At 42.5% G+C, this 20,618-nt stretch overlaps 1 protein-coding gene across 1 annotated transcript in view; it reads left to right on the top strand.

Moving 5' to 3' along the window:
- ANKH (ANKH inorganic pyrophosphate transport regulator) overlaps nucleotides 1-12,259 on the top strand; it is a 100,699-nt gene extending 88,440 nt beyond the window's left edge. The window contains exons 9-12 of the mRNA XM_054191103.1: nucleotides 6,934-7,063; nucleotides 8,089-8,212; nucleotides 8,800-8,899; nucleotides 11,114-12,259. Of these exons, the coding sequence (XP_054047078.1) occupies nucleotides 6,934-7,063; nucleotides 8,089-8,212; nucleotides 8,800-8,899; nucleotides 11,114-11,230 (471 nt within the window). The 3' untranslated portion in view covers nucleotides 11,231-12,259. The remainder of the gene's footprint in view (nucleotides 1-6,933; nucleotides 7,064-8,088; nucleotides 8,213-8,799; nucleotides 8,900-11,113) is intronic.
- Nucleotides 12,260-20,618: the final 8,359 nt, after the last annotated feature.

The raw sequence follows: 20,618 nt of genomic DNA, 5'->3' as shown, positions 1-20,618 counted from the left end.
AAGAGGAAGCGGGAAGGGCTGCAGAAAACTCAGGACAGAAGAAAGTTGTGAAGTCAACAGTTTTCACAGAGAGCCTAGGAATCTGCCAGCGTTGGTTTATTCAAGCTTTTTTAAAGTGAGGCTGTACTCATTAAAATAACCTGCTTTCTCAAAAAAATAAAGCAGCATAATTCAATGGGGAGATATAGTGACTATCTTAAACAAGGTAGTGACCCAACCCAGCCTGAAAAATACCATCTAAGTATTTTCAGCAGCGGTTGGTGAGAAAGCAGATGTGGTATCACGTTAATGCTATCAGAGAGTCAGTGTATTCTGCAGCTGCTGGACCGAGCTTTGTTTCTGAAGAATGTCGTGCTCTGTCACTCTGAAGTATAAGGAAAGCTGGGGGAGGCATGGGGAGACTTAGATCTGTAGAAACCAATTATTTCAGGAGAAGATGTGAAGTTAGGGAGTTTTCCCGCAGGCAGGCTCAGGTTGCTTTTGCTCCCCCTGCTGCTTGACAAATTTTATGACAGCTGTTTTCAGCTTTACACCACCCTTCGCAGAACACAAAGTTCAGAGAAATCTATACTGACTTGTGTCCGCCTGAGGGATAATTGCTATAAGAGAGTGTCCTTGTGATTCAAATCATCAGCATTACAATAAACTGGTTTCAAATACGACTGCGGTCTGGCATTTTTACTGCACACAGACCCAGGGCTTTTTGCTTCACAGGATCACAGGATATTATTCAGGTTGGAAGGGCCACAGGAGTTCATCAGGTCCAGCCTCTGGCTCAGAGCAGAGTCAGCTGTGAGGTCAGGGCAGGTTCTCTGGGGCTTTGGCCAGTCTGGTCTTGAAAACCGTACATTTCCCACAGAAGAAAAGGGCCCACTTTCTGTCCACTTCAGAATTACAGGACACATGATCACATCATCATGATATCCCAACAGAGCGTCAGTCTGTAGGAACCTTCAGTGCCTCCATTTAGGCTCAACAGATTTTTATTTTTTGTCTCAAAGACTGTATATCAAAAGCTCCTCAAAACTGCCAGAACTGGGGTGGCTGTGGAAAGACCACTGCCTCTTGTGGTTTACAGCAAAGGTAGCACAGGATTCTGCAGGTCCATCCTGGTGCAGGCCAGGCTGTGATATCCAGCAAGCTTCCATTGCAAGCCAGTGATGCTGGCCTCCAATATCGTACCATGCCCAGCAATTCCACCACAGCTTCCAAAGAACTTTATGATTGTTTATAGCAGTGTCCTTAAAAAAAAACAAAAAAACAAAAAAACACCACACACAAAAAAACCCCAAGTCTTAAATGCAACAAGTTTTTCAGTCGGTTATTTTCATGTTAAACTCACATGTGATTTCCTGTCAACAGGGAATAATGTCTTTATGATAAAACCTAGACTTCTTGATTTCTTGGTCCACAATAAAATAAGAAATCCTTTATTTGTTTAAATTGACGAGTAGTTGGATCTCCTTCCTTCATAAGAACCCTATTGAACATTTTCCATGTTGCTCAACTACTTGAGAGACTGCACAGTGGAATGAGTGCTTCGGGAGGCATTAGGAATTTGTATTCTGTTGCGCAGCTATGGTCAACATAGAAAACAACTCCAACTGTAATCTGAAAAGGGGTGTAACTAATAACTATATTTCTATAGTTTCAGTACTAGTAGTTAACAGTTCAAAACTGTTGCTACTTTTATTCTTCTTCATAAAAATACAGAAGAGAAGTGCAGTTTCCTTTAACATTAAGATGCTAGAGTACGTTTTTGAGTGACAAGACCCAGTACTACGGAGTCATTGAGAGAACTAAATTTTCAAGGTCAATGAAGTTATGGATTTGGAATAGCCATAAGAATATCACTAACAAATTCAACATACTTTTTTTTCCAACACCTTGCAAAATAGAATGTTGAACAGAGGAGTCAATTTCAGTTTTTCATATTGATGCAAGTTAGAACAAGATATTGTTTTGACTTAGAAACATATTTGTGAGATTAGTTCATCTTGTATGACACAAGCTCTGAAAGGACACAGAATTATGGTAGTTCTGCTTATGTGAGAAAGCAGGAGGCCATGGAGATGTTTGGCAAATCAGGAGGTTGGACCACGTAAGATTTGTTTATTGCCCACTTCAAAAGGCAGGATCATATGAATTATATTCTTCCTTATTAATAGAAGTGATAAACTTAACTGATACTGTCCCAAAGATCTGAGGTGCAATTCAAAGCTGAGATGTGTAATAAGGTGTGAAGTAGATTTTCTCTGCCCTCACTGGGCACCACATAGCATAAATGGGCATAGAGAGGTCGTGAACAAGGCATCGGTTAAATTAGTTAAGATGCAGTCCTCAATACATACATAGAACAATATTTTGAGGGTAGAACACCTCTCTTGGACAGCCATAACTTCTGCAAACATAGCAAGCTCAACAAATGATAGGAAACATCTGCCAAGAGTTGTTTTGCAGAAGAAAATATGAAGTGTATTTCATCACAGAATAACCTTTAACAGGTTAACAGTACACTTCCCCATGGTAAAATCTGTTATTCCAGTCTCATTCCAGGCTGGTATGTGTCTAACCCATTTTTAAAAACATCCATTTTGGATTCCATAGCTTCTTTCTGAGGAACATAGAGCCATACCGTGTCTTTGTGATCAGGCAGTGTTTCTTCTAACTGGAGACTGCACTGAAGTCTAGAAATGCTGTACTGTTGTTCATAGCTCACTGGAATACTCTTTTGTGCTTTATATTTATCAATGAATGTCCCAAAAGACAGGGAGCTTTCTACAAGTGCCTAAAAGCAAATCAGTCTAGCACCCTGCAGATTACTATACACACGATAATAGCCTTTGTTAGCATAATGTATTATAATGCATTATGTAGTGGGTCTCTGAGGTTTAGTAATCCCTGTCAGCAACCAGAATAAATGGAAATAGCTTCCAGGAGATGCAGAGCCTATGAAAAGACTGTTAGCTTTCAAGAACTACTGGCGTTCAGACTCACACACGCAGCATCTGAAACAAACTCTCATGAACAGTCTTTCGTCACAACCATTTGTGAAAGTCAAATGCATGAAGTGTACTTAAGAAAACAGATTAAAGAGAAGTTGGAGTGAGCACTGGCAGTTTGGTACTTTCCCTGCCATTCGCTCAGGCCTGTCGACAGCAGAAGTTTTTGATGTGTAACCTTTTAATATGCCTAGGCACTGAATTTGCTAGCTGAGAATAGCAAGGTTCCACAGGAAAGTAAGCACACCTACTTACAGAGAGTGTCTAAGCCACAAGTGAGAGGTGGGGTTTTTTACTGTTTTAATGCAGAGCTGGATTGCAAAAAAAAAAAAAAAAAATTAAATCATTAATTTTAGATATTTTGTCTGCAGAACATAATGCTGCATGGGATGAAGGTGCACCACAGTTACTGAACTCCTGAAGCTGCCACTGCCAGCAGCTCAGACCACGCAGCCAGGGACAGGCATCTCTTACTTGGCACTTTGCCCTGCTCTTTGTGCCCTTTCCTTAGGCAACCCCCCAGTGACCTTTAGCAGGGAGACGGTACTAATCTAGCTGGAGCTTTGGTCTGATCTAGTACAGCTGTACTGATTTTCTTATGCCGCTGTAAGTTGTTGACATATTTAGTGAAGTCCTTCAAATGTGACTACTGTAGATCAGTTAAAGACACGTTACCCGGTTTTCAGTTTAAATGATTACAACACTTCCAGAAATGCTTAGGCTACTGTTGCTTATACAAAGATAACACCACCATAATAAATACTACCGTCTTTATTCAGGCCTGCAGATTCTCTGTAGTCTTCTGCTCTCCTGTTTACATCTTCAGTTTTCCTGTATTTTTAAAGTGCTCATCACTGCTCAGTTGAAGTTCCGTTTAAATGATCAAAGGCTTTAACAAAACTATCCTTTAATATCATGCTGCACTCATACCAGAAGATAACAGAAAAATCAAATCAACTCTCTTGCTAGAATTCCACAAGCAAAATCCTTACTCCCAAATCATTAAAATGCTTCAGCCTCAGCAGAGTTGCCAAGTGCAATGTTCATTACTGTATTTAGCCATTGCAGCCCATTGCAATTGCAACCTGAAGCTGCAGTGCCATTATACGTGCGTGTTGCTAGCCTGTACGGAAGCTTTTGCTGTTTCATCTTCACCTCTTGATTAGATTAAATGAAGGTATAACTGTAACCCTACCCAAGCCTATTTATTCTATTTTTAACCTTGCAGACACATGCAGAAAGATGTAAGGGGGAGGGGTAAAACCAAAGTTTCTTTTAACTAAAAGAAAGATAGGAGACGTACTACAGGTAAATCTATTTCCTGAAGTCTTTCCTGAGTAGATCCCGTCTCCAACTGTGTGCGCCATGCTCCCTGTTTCACTGGACTACTTGCATAATTTAATCCGTTATCATTTTCTCCAGCCTCCTTTCTGATCAGTCCGTACCCTTTACTGAGGTAATCGCAAACATCATGCAGACCACTCAGCATCACAAAAAAGCTAAGACTTCATCCTATTTTCAGTATACCTCATCTGTAATAGAATCGGTAGCCAAGATACTAAATCTGCAAAGGCAGGAAGGTGTTACTGTTTTCCTGAAGTAGGGCCTGGTTTTTTTCTACTACATTTTGAGCTTGTCTTTGAAATAATATGGAAACTTCCCAAGTTGCAGGTGCTCTAGAAATTAAATTGCAGAGGGCTTGCACGATGCAAAGCATTCGTTTCCTGCAGCTTTGTCCCCTGTGGGCGATGAGAATATCATCTGCTCATAAGTTGACAGAGAGAAATCTCTTTGCAAAATGAAACTAGTTATCAATATTGCAACCAAAAGACGGAAACACGCTGAGAAAGAAATAGAAGGCCCTGCTGCTGCCACACCTCACCTCCTCAAACTGCTTGTTCTTGAGTTTAGCAGTCACTGCTGTCTGCACCCACCAGCTGCTATGTAAGAAGTGCTCTTTGAAGCTGCTTATCAGCACTGACTCTCTGCTGATCCAGGGGAGCGGGGCCGTGGCAGTTTGCAACAGCTGAGGCGGAATGACTGCATACCACCTGGGTGTAAGCCATTACCCCTGATTTGCAAACTGACCTTCCTCCCCTAGGAGCTGATTGGAGATTGAGTCTGTTCTTACTAAGGCCAGAAACAAAGTTTAACTTCAAAGAGACCAGGACTGAAAACAAGGCTTTTGGTCGCTTGTCTGTCTAACCGTGTTAGAGTGCTCTTTCAAGCAGCTGTTGAAGAAGGAAAGACTGCTGTTATTTGCCTTTTGCTTGCAGTGGGCAGGCTGCTGTTAGCATAAACGTATGGAATCTTGCAGCAGCAGTAGCTATACTGCTCAGTAGAATGCTAGTGGCATTGTGCAGTACACGCAGCGTAAAGGTCTTTGCTTTCCTGAAAACAGCAAATTATAATTGAAAAGTGGACATCTTTGCATCTTATTTTGTTTATTGGACTTTGAAGAAAGGTTTGACAAAATATGCCCTGTGTGGCTGCCTTGCAGGTCATTTGTGGTAAAAGTCACTGCGATCTGCCTAATGAAGTCTGCAACAATGAAAGAATTTCCTCGGTCACTGTACAGTTACTTTTTAATAATTGGATTCTCTACCACACAACCTTCTCTGTTCTGGATTGTCCCCTCTGCTTCACTCGTACCCTGTATGAGTAGTTTGACAGGGAGAGACATGTGCTGGCTAAAGCAGAAAAACCTCCATGCTCAGTTTATTTGTCTTCTGCTCTTACCTTCCTCCACTTACTAAGCTCTGTATAGGTGACAGAAATACACCGCAAGACAGCATCAAATCACTTTTTTAGTCACAAAACCAAATTTAATAACAAAGTAGTTATACTTAAAAGGATATCACGTATACCCCTTCTTACAGAAAAAGTCCTGTAGGGGCTGTCAGCACTGTTCTTCGATGAGTGCCTTCAACCGAATCTGGACCTGCCAGCTGCTAAGAGCCCCCCCAGCCTGGACTGAAGTCCTGCCTCAGGACTGACCAAAAATTAAACAGCATGTACTACCTCTGTACCATTTGGTTTGGGCTTTTTATGGAAGTTTTACATTCATGTGTGGACTAAACAGCACATTCTTTAAAATAACAAGACCTGGCAGATTTGTGACCTGAGGGCACCATGTCTGCAGGACTGTGCTGAACACCTTTGCTTTCGTATCAGCCATATTACATGCTAAAAGTATCAACGGCACACTTAAACCCCTAATCTTAGATTTAAGTCAGATCTCTGAGTCTTGGAGTACTTCAAATCTTTAGTTACTATAACATTTGATAATCTGTTTAGGAATATGGGTGTCTTAACAGAGCAAATACTGTAAAAATCAAGTGTCTTAATGGTTTTGTAGCAATTAGACTTTTCATGTACGACCATTTGCAGGCACCATAGTTCTTTCTATACTCATCAGTCTTGGTATGTGAGGAGCCTGAAGAGTAAGAATTGCTTCTGAAGTTGACATGCTTCTTGGATGTACACAGTCACTGTAACATTTGAATTGGTAGAACCCAAGTCCAGCAAATATTCTGTTAGATTTGCATACGTGTCATTTTTATTTACGACTGCTTCATAAACTGTTGAGTCAGGACTATTGCTTAACATGTAAGTTTTGTTATTTTCTTTCCTCAGTCTTTGTGCAAAGAGGCAGAAATATAGAAGAACAGTTAAATAAAGTGATTGAAGTTAATCATAAAATACATTTGTCTTAGTGATGATTAAAACTTTAATCATTGCATGCTATAGATCCCTGAACACTGTAGGAAAGCAAACTTATTTTTTTATGACTTTGTATTCATCTTCTTCCTTCATTTAATACCAAAAATACCCATCAGTAGAATAAACAAATCTTCTAGACCAGGAGGTTCTATCTTTTGTTGTGCTTCCCTTCTAAAATTTAAACATCTCTTAATTTTATTCTTTCTAGCTCTGTTTTGTGATGTTTTGGACGCCAAACGTGTCAGAGAAGATATTAGTTGACATAATTGGAGTAGACTTCGCTTTTGCAGAGCTGTGTGTTGTTCCTTTGCGCATCTTCTCCTTCTTTCCAGTTCCAGGTAAAAAATAAGAAAATAACAATCTATAACCTTAAAACCAAACTAACCTTGAGGCATGGTCATAGAGCCTGACATGGCTGAATATACAAGAGTGGCTAAATGCATGCTTAGCATAAGTAATATGGTTTTTATTGAAGCTGGTGTAGACCAAGACTATTTACCTCAGTAGTCAAGACAAATACTGCAGTAAGAGCAGCGAGCAGTGTGTCATTAGGCAGATTTCTAATTGTCAAAAGTTTGAATTCAGTCTACTCTAGCTGACCAAGAACACACACATGAATGGCAGTAGCAATACACGTGTGCCAAGACTGAAATGGACTGTTTGGAATAGCATCTAGGACCAGTTCCACAGTAACATCACCTCCATTAGTCTCCCCTTCTGCTGCCAGACTCAGTGGCACTTTCAGGTTTCATCAGAGCATAAACAATATGGAATAAAAGTTAAAGCCCTAGTCAAGAGAGAGACAAGCCTGACAGCAATAATCAAAATGTTTCCCCTCAAAAAATTTCAAACTTCCGTAATCAAATGCTACATCATGTAGTGTTTTCTGCTTAGATGACAAGACAGTTTTGTAATAAAGGTAAACTACAAATATAAGAATAGGTACATGTAGGTACCTTTTTTTGTGCCTAGCTGTTACGCCATATGCCACACAGCAGATAGACAGAAAATTTTCCTTGGTATGATTTCTCTTTAGGGAAGGGGACAGATTGTTTTTTAATGAAGAAAACAGAATGGGCCGTCTAATAAATTGGTTGTAAAAGAACAGCTCTTAGGCAGGATTGCTGTCCATAACTGGCTTCCCCCCCCCAAAAAAAAAAAAAAAATCAGTATGTTAAAGCAATTTGGACACAAGATCTGCTTTGTTTCTAGTAGGGTTTCTCAGTATGCAAAGTTACCAGAAACAAGTTTCACCATGGTTGTTTCTGAACAGTGCTCTCTGCAGGAAAAATGACTGATGCTGTTTTTACTACTCTTGCCTCCCTTTCTCCCCATCCCCTCCCCTTCCCCTGTTTATGAACAGTGACTGTCAGAGCGCACTTGACTGGTTGGCTGATGACTCTAAAGAAGACATTTGTGTTGGCACCCAGCTCAGTGCTGCGGATTATCGTCCTCATCGCTAGTCTCATTGTGCTGCCTTACTTGGGGTAAACCATTCTCCTCTCCACAGAGCCGATGGGTTTGCTTTCCTCTTCATTCCTGTTTCCTGTCACTTGATAACTGAATTTGCATATCTCAGAACATTTTCCCCAAATACTAACTGTAATGTAAAGCCTAAATAGTGTCAATATCTGGAAAGGAAACATGTACAAATTTACAAGTGTGACTTTGCTCTAGGCAAGCATGATAATGATGACCCTTTTGAAAAAATACGCAAATGCCAGAGGCAAAAATGTGTCCTAAGGGGAATTTATTTAATTTATTAAATACACTGTTAAGAAAGCTAATGGAAGACTATCTTGTTTCTAAGTTAAATAATTCTACAGCACTCTGTACAAGACTTTACATTCTTCGTCCATAATTTGATTCAGAATGTGTTTCTTTTACTAAACAGTGAAGCCATTAAGAAACAAGAAAAGTCCTTTACAATGCCAGCTATTCTCTTTGCCAGTGCGTTATGCCTTTGAAGGAAATATTTCTAACAACAGATTGATTCTATATGCCAGTGAAAATACAATTATGAACCATGCTTTCTCACACAACCATGACTGCTTTCTTTTTATGCCGCCCACAGAGTTCATGGAGCCACTCTTGGAGTAGGATCCCTTCTAGCTGGTTTCGTAGGAGAGTCCACCATGGTTGCAATAGCAGCCTGCTACGTCTATCGGAAACAGGTAAGCATTAGGCTCTGCGGGATCTGGTGAAAGCAGATTTTAGTTCAGATGGAGAGTATACTTTTGAAATGCAACTCCCCAGCATCCCCACTTACTGAATTTGGTTTGCTTCCCCATGCAGTCTCGAGAGTGTGCAACTGGGGAATTCTCTGGGTTGAAATAAAACCAAAAGGTGCCCTCCAACTGCTAGCAGGCATTCAGGCCGTGGGACTCAAAACATGGATCTCATCTCCTTACCACCACCTGTTTTGCACTGTAGATCTGCTACTACGGTACAACATAGCTTCTTTACGTAGACATAGGAATTACCCATCCGAGCTTATTACCTGTATGTATATGTATATGTATATATACAGGTAATAAGCTTGGATGAGTAATACATGTATATGTATATGTATACTTTTATTTCTTTATAAAACCAGCTCTGCTGGAAATGGACAAAAAGTACAGCCGCTTATTTTTTTGCCATATGAAGAAGTGGCTTAAAACAAGACATACTTCTGCAGCTGTAGAGGATAAGAGCTTACAAACTTAACGTACTTAAACAGGCAACGATTTCTCATAGACATGCTTGTACACATTTCACACACTACAATCCTGCATGTACGGAGTAGTAGCAGGATTTCAAAGAATATTTCACTAACTGAAGTCAAACGTAGGATAAATATTGGCTTGGTGACTGGGTGCATCGCAGTACCTGTGTGTGGTGCCCTTCCAGTTACAAGTTCAAGTTTCTGTGTAGGGCAGCAGGCCCAACTCCAAGCAGAAACAGCGTGGTGTGTGCATCGTTCCATGGTGCAGAAGGACTCTGTGGATGGGAGCAGAAAATATAATCTATGCATTTGCTTCTTTTTTTACAATTATATTTCTTACTAAAGGCCAAGTGAAGATGCCTACCACTTCTGTTTTTAGCAAAAAGATATGGAAGATGGAATATCTAAAAGCCTTGTGTTGGAACCAACTAAAACCAGTTTTGATATGTGTTAACAGCACAGGCTACAGCAACAGACCAAAGTGTACAAGGTTGACCTTGATCTCAGTCACAATTAGTCTGTCATGTTTTTCTTGAGCACTGATGAGTGAAACCTGTAGGCTCTGAAATGGCTTTTCTTGGCCTGTGGTTTCACAACATGTATCTGTTTGGACAAACTTTCTCATTGCTTGTTTGTTACAGTAGTAGCTCATAGAGCATTTCTGGCCAGGAACATGGTACTTAATTTTCTGCAGTGATGAGTGCAGGTAGTAGTAGTAATAACTGTGCCAACATAATTTATTCCCTTACCGGAATTAGTGTGTAGCTGACGGCATCCTCTCAACAACCAATGTGACGATGGCAGAGCCAACCGGTAGCTGTATACACCAACTTGTTTTCACCTACAGTGGTAATAAAAGAGCAGCGTTTGAGAGCTGCAAATCAAACATTGTGTAGACACCTTTGCAGTGTTGAAACTCTGATATGCCCAACTCAGCTGAATCAATAATACCTGTGGGGGATTTTTTTGTCAGCTGTACAAGGGTTTTCTGTAAAACTAGTCAGCCTGCTGAGAAATGGATAATAAGGAACAGATGCTTCTACTTGTTTTGTAGTGGGGCTGAATGCTTCTTAGCTTTACTAATCCAGGACATCCTGGATGAATCATAGGACTCTTGAATGCCCTCCTGCTCCTGCTAGCCAAAAATACTCTAATATTACTTGGCCCTGGTGGGGTGGGGGATCACAGTGGATCAGCATTACCAAGAAAAGCCAGAATGCTCACATCTTGTAAAATTCCTGAAGTTTGACGTTTGAGAAATTGGATTGCCACCTCTCTCTCTCTCCCCCTAGAGCAGCTTATCTTCTCTCATATTTTCTTTGCTTTTCTGTTGACCTTTTTTTAATAAAAAGTCTGTGATGTAAAAGGTTCCAGATGCTCTCTTCCCTCCAGTCATGCTGAACCCTGTTTTGGATGTTACCTAGCATAAGAAATGCCTCTATTGTTGCATTTATGTTAGAAAGGAGAAAGCTGAGCCCCAGGAAAGTTATGGAAACCTTCTAAGTTAAGGCATCTTATTAGTGATGAGCCATGAATATGACACAAATATTCTATGTCTTAATAACATACTAAAAAAACCCACCTCATTATTTGCACCTCACTTCTTCCAGTGCCCAAAGTTTTTAGGACTGTGTTCATGCACAGCTTCCTGATAGGTTTCTGAATGCTTGTTTCGATCTAGAAAAAGAAGCGGAATGAGAACGAAGCAGCTACAGAAGGTGAAGATTCTGCAATGACCGACATGCCTCACACAGAGGAAATGACAGACATCGTAGAAATGAGAGAAGAGAATGAATAATAAATGGGATGCAATTGTTCTCTGCAGGGACGATTGGAGTGACACTTCAGCATCTTGTCGTCTCTCATACTTTTTTGTTTGTTCGTTTTTATTTTTGTAATAAAGAGGCCTTGATTTAAAAGGTTTCAGATAAATTCTCTAGCATACTGAGTATGCTCTCACTGATGAGGGACCTAAAAAGAGGTCTTTGCTTCTTTTTTCTTTTTTTTTTTTCCCCCAATTGAATTTGTTTTCTCACTCCATGCAAACACAAAAGATACAATTGCATCACTGTAGAGTCTTCCTTACTTATGCATCCACCTTCTCTGGACAATCTGCATTTGTCAACCAAAGCCCTGCTCTCTGTGCACTTGTGTGTGTGCGCGCGTGTGTGTGTGTGTGCGCGCGTGTGCACCCCCGCACACGCACACACACGCGTGCCACTGGCTCAATGCTACTGCCATAATCCCACTCCCTTCCCTCTTTCCTTTTCCTTCCTTTTCTTTATGAGAAATGTAAAGGAAAAGAAGTTTGGAATACAGAGCTTTATTTTACTTGCTTGAATATGACTTTGCTACATAAACTAATATACTATGGTGAACTATATCTTTTTGTTTGGCCTCATCACTAGAGCTTATACTGCACAGGGTACAAGACAGGGAGGAATGTGTAAGTCTCCGCATGCAAAGTGGAGAAAAACAAGTTCCTCTCTCATGTTAAAAGTGTGTGGATGTCTATATACACACACAGGTACATAAAGAGAGACATACATATATATATCTCTATATATATATGCATACGATAAATAAAATACACACGGGACAAGAACTCTATGTAGCTTTCATTCCATCAGAAAGATAGTAATCTTTTGAAAAATGTTAACACTCAATTCAGAGTTTTCTTGACTCGTTAAACCCCACCTTACCTATAATTTTCTTTAGAAAAAAAAAACAAACATGCACTTTCCTCTTGTGAAGAGGGTGATGGCAACTGATAGACTTTGACTGTATTTGAATTTAAAAAAAAATAAATATTGACAAGCTTTACCAAAGTTCTTGTCCACTGATTTGACTTTAATTTTTGAAGGTTGCTCTATATACTTATTTCTGGTGCCTATATATTTTAAAAAAAAAAATCAGATAAGGTATGCAGGATACCATGGTATATCGCATTACTACACGTAGCTCCATGAAATTTTTTATATAGAGACGTACACATACTCACACACACACGTGTGTGTGTGTGTGTATGGATATATAAATATATTTATACACACACACACATACATATATGTATGTTTCGCTATACTATATTTACCTATGCAGTAGATCAAAATCCGTATGGTGAAGCTCAAGTACTGATGGTCCTCCCAGTCGCTAATTAGGGACCGAGATCGTGTGTTAGCTCTCAAGTCAGGAGTGGTGTGGCGGTGAGGAGCTGCTCGCATCAGTCAGCGCGGGCCGTGCTTCGCGAAGGCGGCAGGCGCTGCGTGGCTGGGGTGGGCCGTAAATGACAGAGCGTGAGGTCAGGTGGGTGACGTGTATCAGATGAAAACTCAGCCTATGTAAGAGGTGACCGAACCGGAGAGGGTTTGGGTGCCGCCCGTGAGGGCTGCAGCAGCAGCAGCTTTGTATTTCTGTGCTCTTCTGCGCTTGGCTGCGGGGCAGCATTCGTTACCGGTTTGTCGTAGCTTGGGTTCTTTCAGATTTAATCGTGACGGAGTCTGGAAACGGTTTTCCTCCGTGCTATATCTGTAGATCAGTTAATTTAAACCTTATTTAGTAAAAGTATATTTTTCTAAGTTGTGGAGATGATTATTTAATTGTGGACAGATTCCATTTCTAGATTTATTTGCCAGGTAGTCCCAGCACTCAGAGAACTGATCAAAACTAAACATTACTTTAAATGTTATATCAATATATGTGTATGTAGACATACACGTGTATAAATATATATATTGTATATTATGTACATTTATTTTAAGCTACAATACATCTCCTATTTTTCCAAGTTCAGCTAAAAATTTCTCTAAATAACTACAGAGTTGGCTAGTAACCAGTTATGGCCATCAGGAAAGGCATTGTATCAATGAACTTTACATTTTCTTGTAAACATTTGTACCAATTTGTTACCTGTACAAATGCAATAATAAAAAGCGTAGAAATTATTGTGTTGAACACCAGATGTGCAAATTGAGTTCATGGCTAATGAGCAGTGGCACTGGGAGGGTGAGACTAAATCCATTAACCACACGCTTTCTGTGCCACCACAAGGTTTTTCTCCTTGTTTCTGACAGTAGTTTTAAAAAAAAAAAGTTTAAAAAAACCCAAACCTCAAACAAATGAACTTTGCGCAGTATGTAGACTGTACATATTCATGAATACAGGCTCTCAAACAGTCACATGTATATAACACGTATATAGACTGTTACAGATGATGGTGGCCATTTGAGGTCTTTTCCGTTCACGTAGTTTTGGTTTCTCCAGTACATTTATATCCAAGTCCACAAGACACAGTTTTTCAGGAACTGTAGAGATAAAGCAAGAAAATATTTTTGTGTAATATTTCTTTTGATACACGACTAAAATTCTAATGGCTTTTTTTTTTTTTTGGAAGAATTTTGAGTATTGCTGATGTAGGTTTTGAGGTAATAGTTGCACCAAAAAGTATAAATTTGAAAGCGAATTAAGTGAAACACGGAAACTTTTTGCTTTAGACAGAAGATGAATAATTATGAGAACTGAATTATTGATCATAGAGAATTAAACTAAGGGTGTTGCAAAACATAAATTTTCAGTTGTGTGGGTAAGACTTAATAGTCCTTTACTTGGCAAGGTACCGAATGAGGGCGGGAGTGGTGGGATTTGGGCAAGAACTGGCGCAGTCACCTAAGGGCAGCATGCATTGCGTCTCTTCCCAATTCTTGTGGGCAACGCATTTCTTAACATTGCTCTGCTGGATGAACAAAAACGCGCTGACATTTCTGGAAGGAGGGGTTCCAAACCAGCCCCTCGCGTCAGGGTGCGGAGCCGGGAGATGCGTGCTCAAGGAGCTCCCTGTCTCCCACAGCCTCTCGTTCCAAAACCTCCCTGCTCCCGCTCCCCGTGGGTGGCAAGTTGAGCTGGGCTGGCGAGGCAGCCGGCCTGGTGGGCTACGGGTTGGGAACAGGCAGCCCTCCTCCTTGGCTGGAGCCCCAGTCAGAGCGTTACTGGTCCCAGTGTCTCTGTCAGGCAGATGCTGGTGCGCGCGCACCGTGCAGCACCTCTTCCTTCCCAAAAGGACTTTCCTGACTTCTGGTAAAACGGCTTAGCCGTCTCCTCTTGTGTTAATTGCTTAGGAAATCACTGCCTGTCTCTGTGAGAGGTATTTTCCAAGAGAAACCTGTTCGGTTTCCAGTCAGGAGAACCGGAGCACAGTCAACTCAATGAATCCACATGGAGGCTTTCCAGACTTCCTTGAGAATTACTGAATTATACCATCGAGAGTTACAATAAAAAGAGATCTGCATCCTACATCTTAAATTTCAGAACAGCTCACACGGTGGGAAATAAGAGCAGAACACCAATAAGTTGTGGATTAATGTTCCTCGGTTTTTAATTGTACGTAAAATTGCATTAACATCTTGAGTTTTCCTTTTGCAGAATTCCCAGGAAACATTGGGGGTGGGGTTTTTTTGCCCTAAGCAGCCCTCTCACGCTTACCAAGCAGTGGACCTGGTGGAAAAGGCTCCATGTTTCCCAGCCAGTGCTTGATGCCATTCGGGCACAGCAGCGGGTTCCCAGGCGTGGGGCGTCCCTGCTCCCCGTCCCCCCCCCGGCACGGCCGGGCCAGGCAGGAGCGCTGGGCTGCCCCCTTCTTAGATAGAGCCACCCCGAGCGGAGAGAACTGGGTGAGTAACAGAGAAGTCTTTTGTTTTACGCTCATTTTGCTGCTAAATATTTCCTTTGAGGGGGGAGAGATTTATATCTGGCCCTTGCTCGGCTTTTTGCCGAATCTGCAGCCAGAGAGGGAGCAGCCCGAGACGGAGGGCGAGCTGATGAATGCAGCCGATTCAGGGCAGGCCACGACATGCGAACAGAAACCTTTTGAAGGCGAGGGCGCCTTCTTTTGTGGGATGGCGCCTCGCGCTTAAAAAGAAGGGAGAAAGGATGCTTTCAGGCCCCGGGTGCCCAGAGTCGCCAGGCATAGCTGTGCGTGGGGCTGCAAGGTGGCAACGGGGACGGGGCATCCTTGCAGCGCCCGCATCCCGGCCCGCATCCCGCCGCCGGCATCCTCGGCGACACGCAGGACGGTGCAGGGGATGGCAAGGTGGCAGGGTCGGCTCTGTCTCTCGCTGAGATTTTGTGGTTGCGGCGTGATCGGCACAGGGTCGAGTGGCGCTGGGTGTTACCTGGGCGTGGTTGGAGTAGCCATGAGTGTGTTGGAAAGCCACGCACAGGTGTATGTGTATGAGAGCGTTTTGCGGACATTTTTATTTTGGCACGTGCATAGTTCATTGGAACGAGGATTTCAGCCTAAACATGACCCTAATGTGGGACTAGTAATAAGCCATTTTTTAAAAATTGCGATTTAAAGCTACATGAAAGAGTAAATAAAACACCCTTTCAGCAGACCTTATACCAGTAAGCTAAAGCATGATTTAGATCAGTAAGGTGGGATGAGGGAGAAAGGGTAAATGTTGAAAAGCTTGTGGGTGTTGCATATCCAGCCTAAAGACAGCAGCAGGGCCTGGAGATGAGCGAAACGGAGCAGAAAACAGCAGAGCGGCGGCTGCCGCCGCTGTTTCCCTTTCGGCTGCCCCAGAGAGGGGCTGGAGGGTGAGGAGCAAGGCGTCCGCTAGACACCGCTCTTAAGTGTCCGAGGGAGGAGCATGAAACATTTTAGAAGAGTATTCAAGCAGAAATGAACCAGCATGCAGGTTTTGGAAGATGCGTAGAGGAGGCAGTACAAAGCTGGCTGTTTCTGAGTAACTGGCAGGGCTGCCTTGGGGAAATGTCATGTAACATTACCTCAATAAAAAAGAAAATTATCAAAATTTTGGTATCCAATTGGCATTTCCCAAAGACCAACTTAGCCATAAAACGTTAGGATTCCCTTCCCTTGTTCACGTTTGCTTTTTTACTCAAATTCAAGTGCAGAATACCATATTTTTTGAGGGGCACAAGCTCCCGGGGAGGCTGTGGGGGCTCGTGGCAGAGCCCCGGTGGGAAGAGGAGCTCCAGATTCCTTCCACGCCCTGCAACACACTGTATTCAATCGCATCCCGACAGCATCATGAAACGAGGCAGAATTATCAGCTTAGCAGCAAACTGGGTCCGAGCGTGGGTGCCGACCGGCAGCAGCACTGCGGGAGGGCGCGGGGGAGCCCTGGCTCTGGGCTCCGGCTGTGACACCTCGCCTGGGTTTGCTTCAGAGAGCCAAGTTCTGTTGTCGGTGGGTAGATGTGCTCCTCAGCAACACCACCACCAGACCCCTCGGTAATTGGCACCTTCTGAAGAAAAAGGCCAAAGACAAAATAGGAGGGGGGCAGAGAGACCGAGCCTTAAGCCCAGCTAGGAGCGCGTACTCACACAGAAGGGCGTTTTGGCTGCAAGCTTGTGCAAATTAATTGTACAGTTAGAGCGTGAGGCTTCAGCCTCAGCATTTCATAATCAAGATACCCACTCTATTTCAGTAAAACAGAGGAATTTTGGTAGATTTTTAGGTGCTCTTTTGTCTTTGCAGCCCTGAGGAGGAAGTTTTCCTTAGTACTACCAAGCCTTGTCACTGCTCAAATCAATTTACTAGTTTTACCTCATCGTTATTTTCTGTCATGTTCTTCAGGCGTTTCCTTATTTTCTTCTGAAGGCTCCTGCTAGGCTTATTTTGTCTGTTGGCAGTTTGAGAAGGAAACCGCAATCGTCATGTTGACTGAATGTCAAGTAATGCCATGATTAAACAGTAGCTTACAACAAAACTCTTCTTTGACAGACTGTTTTTTCAATTTTCATTTGCTAAGCTGAAAAGGAGAGTCCAGAAGTAGAAGGAATGGGGGGTGTGTCTTTATTTAAAATCGAGAATTAAAAGAATTAATTGAAGTTCACTACTTAACTCCAGCCACTTGGTGAGTTTCTAATGATCCATAAGGCCGCAACCCAAACTTTTCCAGCAAAGTTAGCACCGCATCCCCAGAGCGGCACAGAATAGTTTGAAGCCCTGGGAAACACAAGACTTCATATATTTCACAACTAAATGGGTAACTTAATGAGTTGGAGAGCCCCCTTAGCAGGGACAATCAATTAAGTTTAAAATTCAGCTGGGCATGAGCAGCCTGATACAATGTCTAAGGTTGCCCTTCTTTGAGCCGGGGTGGGAGATAAATAAGACGATGGCCTGCGGTCCCCTTCTGACCTAAATTGTTCTCTGATTCAGTCAGGGACCTAAAGAGGTCCCTTCATCTTAAGGGACTTGACTTTTTTAGGCTTTTGGTTCAGAGTTGAGAGACAGTGCCTACTAGGGCTCATGAGAGCAAAAATCTGGGCTGCAGAGATTCTTTTGCTGATGATGAAACTTTCATATTGCGGAGCCAGCTGTAAAGCACCTCCCACCCTCTGGGAGCCCACAAGGAGGGCAAAGCAAAAATAAGCTATTGTATCTGCAGATGAAATATTTGAGTACTGTGCTGCACTTTTCCAATTAACTCTCTAAGCAAAACTGCCTGAAACCAGCAAGCAATTGCATCTGCTGCCTGCTTCCTCCCGTCTCTCTTCATGCTCATCATTCAGCACAAAAAAAACCCAAAGCAAAACAAAACAAAAAAACCTGCTCTTTGTAATCAAGGTAATGCAAAGTAAATACTTACATTTATGTAATAAAACAGCTTGGCCTATCTACAAATGAGAGCATATAAATCCCCTCTTAGGAAAGGATGAATTTTAAAATTGGAACAACAGCTTGATCCATAATTCAGCAAAAACACAACAGAAAAGCAAGGAAAAAAGTGCAGAACTTAAAAATAGATAATTTTAATTGCGTTAACTTTTAATGAGAATACTGCCTGGGTGGAAAGTAAAGTGTATGTACACAAGCAGAAAACAGCAGGGCCTGGAACTAACATCCACTGCTCAACTTTGTAGTTGCTCTCCAAAGCAGCACTAATGTAACTCTGGTTTTGTGTCTTGTTATGATAAACAAAAAATTCTTCCTAAGTGATAGTTAAATAATTGAAAGGCTACCAGCAATAAGTTTACTTAGATCAACTGATTTCAGCCGCAGAGTTTTCAAGCACCACAAAATTGTGAAGGCAAAACCTCCAAAGACGTTGAAGGTGCGTATGCGTTTTTGTGGATGGCACATCCTTGCTTACTGCCATCAGCAAGCTTTTTAAAATAAATCTAATCAATCTTTAAATAACGTATTTCAAAGTGCACTTCACTTAGTTTAGGCTTAATAAAAATCTGCCTGCGATATCCTGTATATTTTTAAAACGCAAATGCACAAGATGTGAAATTCAGCCTGCGTGTTTATACTGGGCAGAAACCCCCACCACCGTCATCAAGGCAATCAATCAGGCTTAGCTCCCGTCAGGTTTATGATTTTTCAGAACGTTGTTCTCACTGCTCCATTATTTTAGCTCAGCTTTCGGTGTTGCTGCCTCCCCTTTTGTTTCTGGAAGCCAGGAGCCAGGGGAGGGTTTGTGGTGAGAGGCACTGGGATCGCTGGAGGACCCCCCCCAGCTCGTCTGCTGAGAGGGAGGGTGGCTTGAGGCCGGAACCTCGGAGCTCCTTTAGCAAGATGTGGTTCGATGGCTTGTCACTCCACCGTTGGGTGTGAGCTGGCGGCAGGGATCCTCCCCGGGGCTGGCTGTTCGGAAGACGAGGAAAAAAATAGATGTTGCCTGTTGCTGGTGGACTCGAGGTTGGGAGTATCAGAGCCCCCCCGTGCAGCTTGTATGATTTGTTCTGCGGCACTGTCGGAGCACGTTACTGCCCCAGGCCACAGAAATCCAAACTTGGAGACTGAGGACCCGACTCTGCGAGGTGGCGCGGGTGAAATGTGTTTCACGGTGTGCGGGCAGCCCGGCCCAGCAGCGGTCCCAAGCTTGGAGAAAGTCTTGCTTCATCTGTGTCAGCCAGAAAGCTTCGGGGCATGCTCTGGAGGAGCACACGCGAGCAAGGGGGTGTGGAGGAGCGACTGTGTGTATGTGGAGCCAGAGGGAGTGCTGGGCACAAATGAATGAGTTGAAGTGTCTTTCGCGAGCACCCCACACTGCGTTACCCTGCAAGGACCATACTGGTGGCCAGAGTGAGCTGTAGCCATTTATCATGTTTAGTGAAAGGTTCGCTGACCTTTAAAGGTTATCGGGCAGCATTACTAGATACTGGTGACTAGGGAGTACCAAACTTTATAGTGCTAGGAGCACAAAAGACAGCAAACTTCGCCATGAGAACACCCACACGTCCTGCTCCCTCCATCTTTGCGTATTTGAGCAGGGCCAGCCACAAAGTGACTCTAGACAGAAGCTACAAAGGTTGAGCAAAACCTAAAGGGCAGAGCAGAAGACGAGGGCTATTTTGTCTTCACAGCAGGAAATCATTGTGGAGGAGAACCAAATTGTGTAGAGGTAACCCCCAGAAAGTGTCTCAAAGGAGATGCAGTTTCTGAACAAGGTTCAAGACAACTTTGACCACATCATGTGCGGTCAGACTGCGCCGTTTGTAGAGTAGTATTACAAGACTAGCAGGTTCTCCAATCTCAGAGAGGTGCTATAAGGATAAAATTTACTAATGCTGGTGAAAGATGCTTGGATACTACAGGGAACACCACCACAGAAATGCCTAAAAAAACTGAATTCATATTTGCGTGTTTTAAATGTGCCTTTAGGTTCTCTAAAATTGACTTGTTTTTAGTTTCATGGAAATACTTTTAAAAATCGGGAGTGGGGAGTGGTGTCTGGAAGCAGCATCCAAAAAAATGGGCAGCACAAAGTCTGAAGACTCTTGCTTGGGAAAGAGGGGAAAGGATGCTTGGGGGCCTTGTCTTTTCCCCACCTGACCCTCAGACCATGGAGCGTTCTGCAGGACGGCTTGTTCTGTTCTCAGCAGGTTTCCGACACTGAAAGAGTCAAGAGCAGTAGCTGGCCACCCTTTAGGGCCTGCTGCAGTTGCATTGGGATTAAGGTCAATTCTCTAACACCTTTCTGTAGAGAAAAAGCACCATTTTTTCATTCATTTCTGTAATTTGAAGGTAAACCTGAGGACTAGGCAAAGGCGTATTTCACCTGAGAGGTATCGCTTGTTTTTCATTTCTTTCAGAATATTTTTCAGTATCATATTCAGATTCTTTCCTTCAGGATAAAGCTGTCTTTATGCAAAGCAGTGTGCCTAATAGCCATCCTCGACTACTTAAACAAGTCAATTTTGCAAGGACT

This window comes from Rissa tridactyla, chromosome 2, assembly GCF_028500815.1.
Source record: "Rissa tridactyla isolate bRisTri1 chromosome 2, bRisTri1.patW.cur.20221130, whole genome shotgun sequence".
In the NCBI taxonomy this organism is placed as follows: Eukaryota; Metazoa; Chordata; class Aves; order Charadriiformes; family Laridae; genus Rissa; species Rissa tridactyla.
This window is presented reverse-complemented; position numbering and strand designations above follow the sequence as displayed.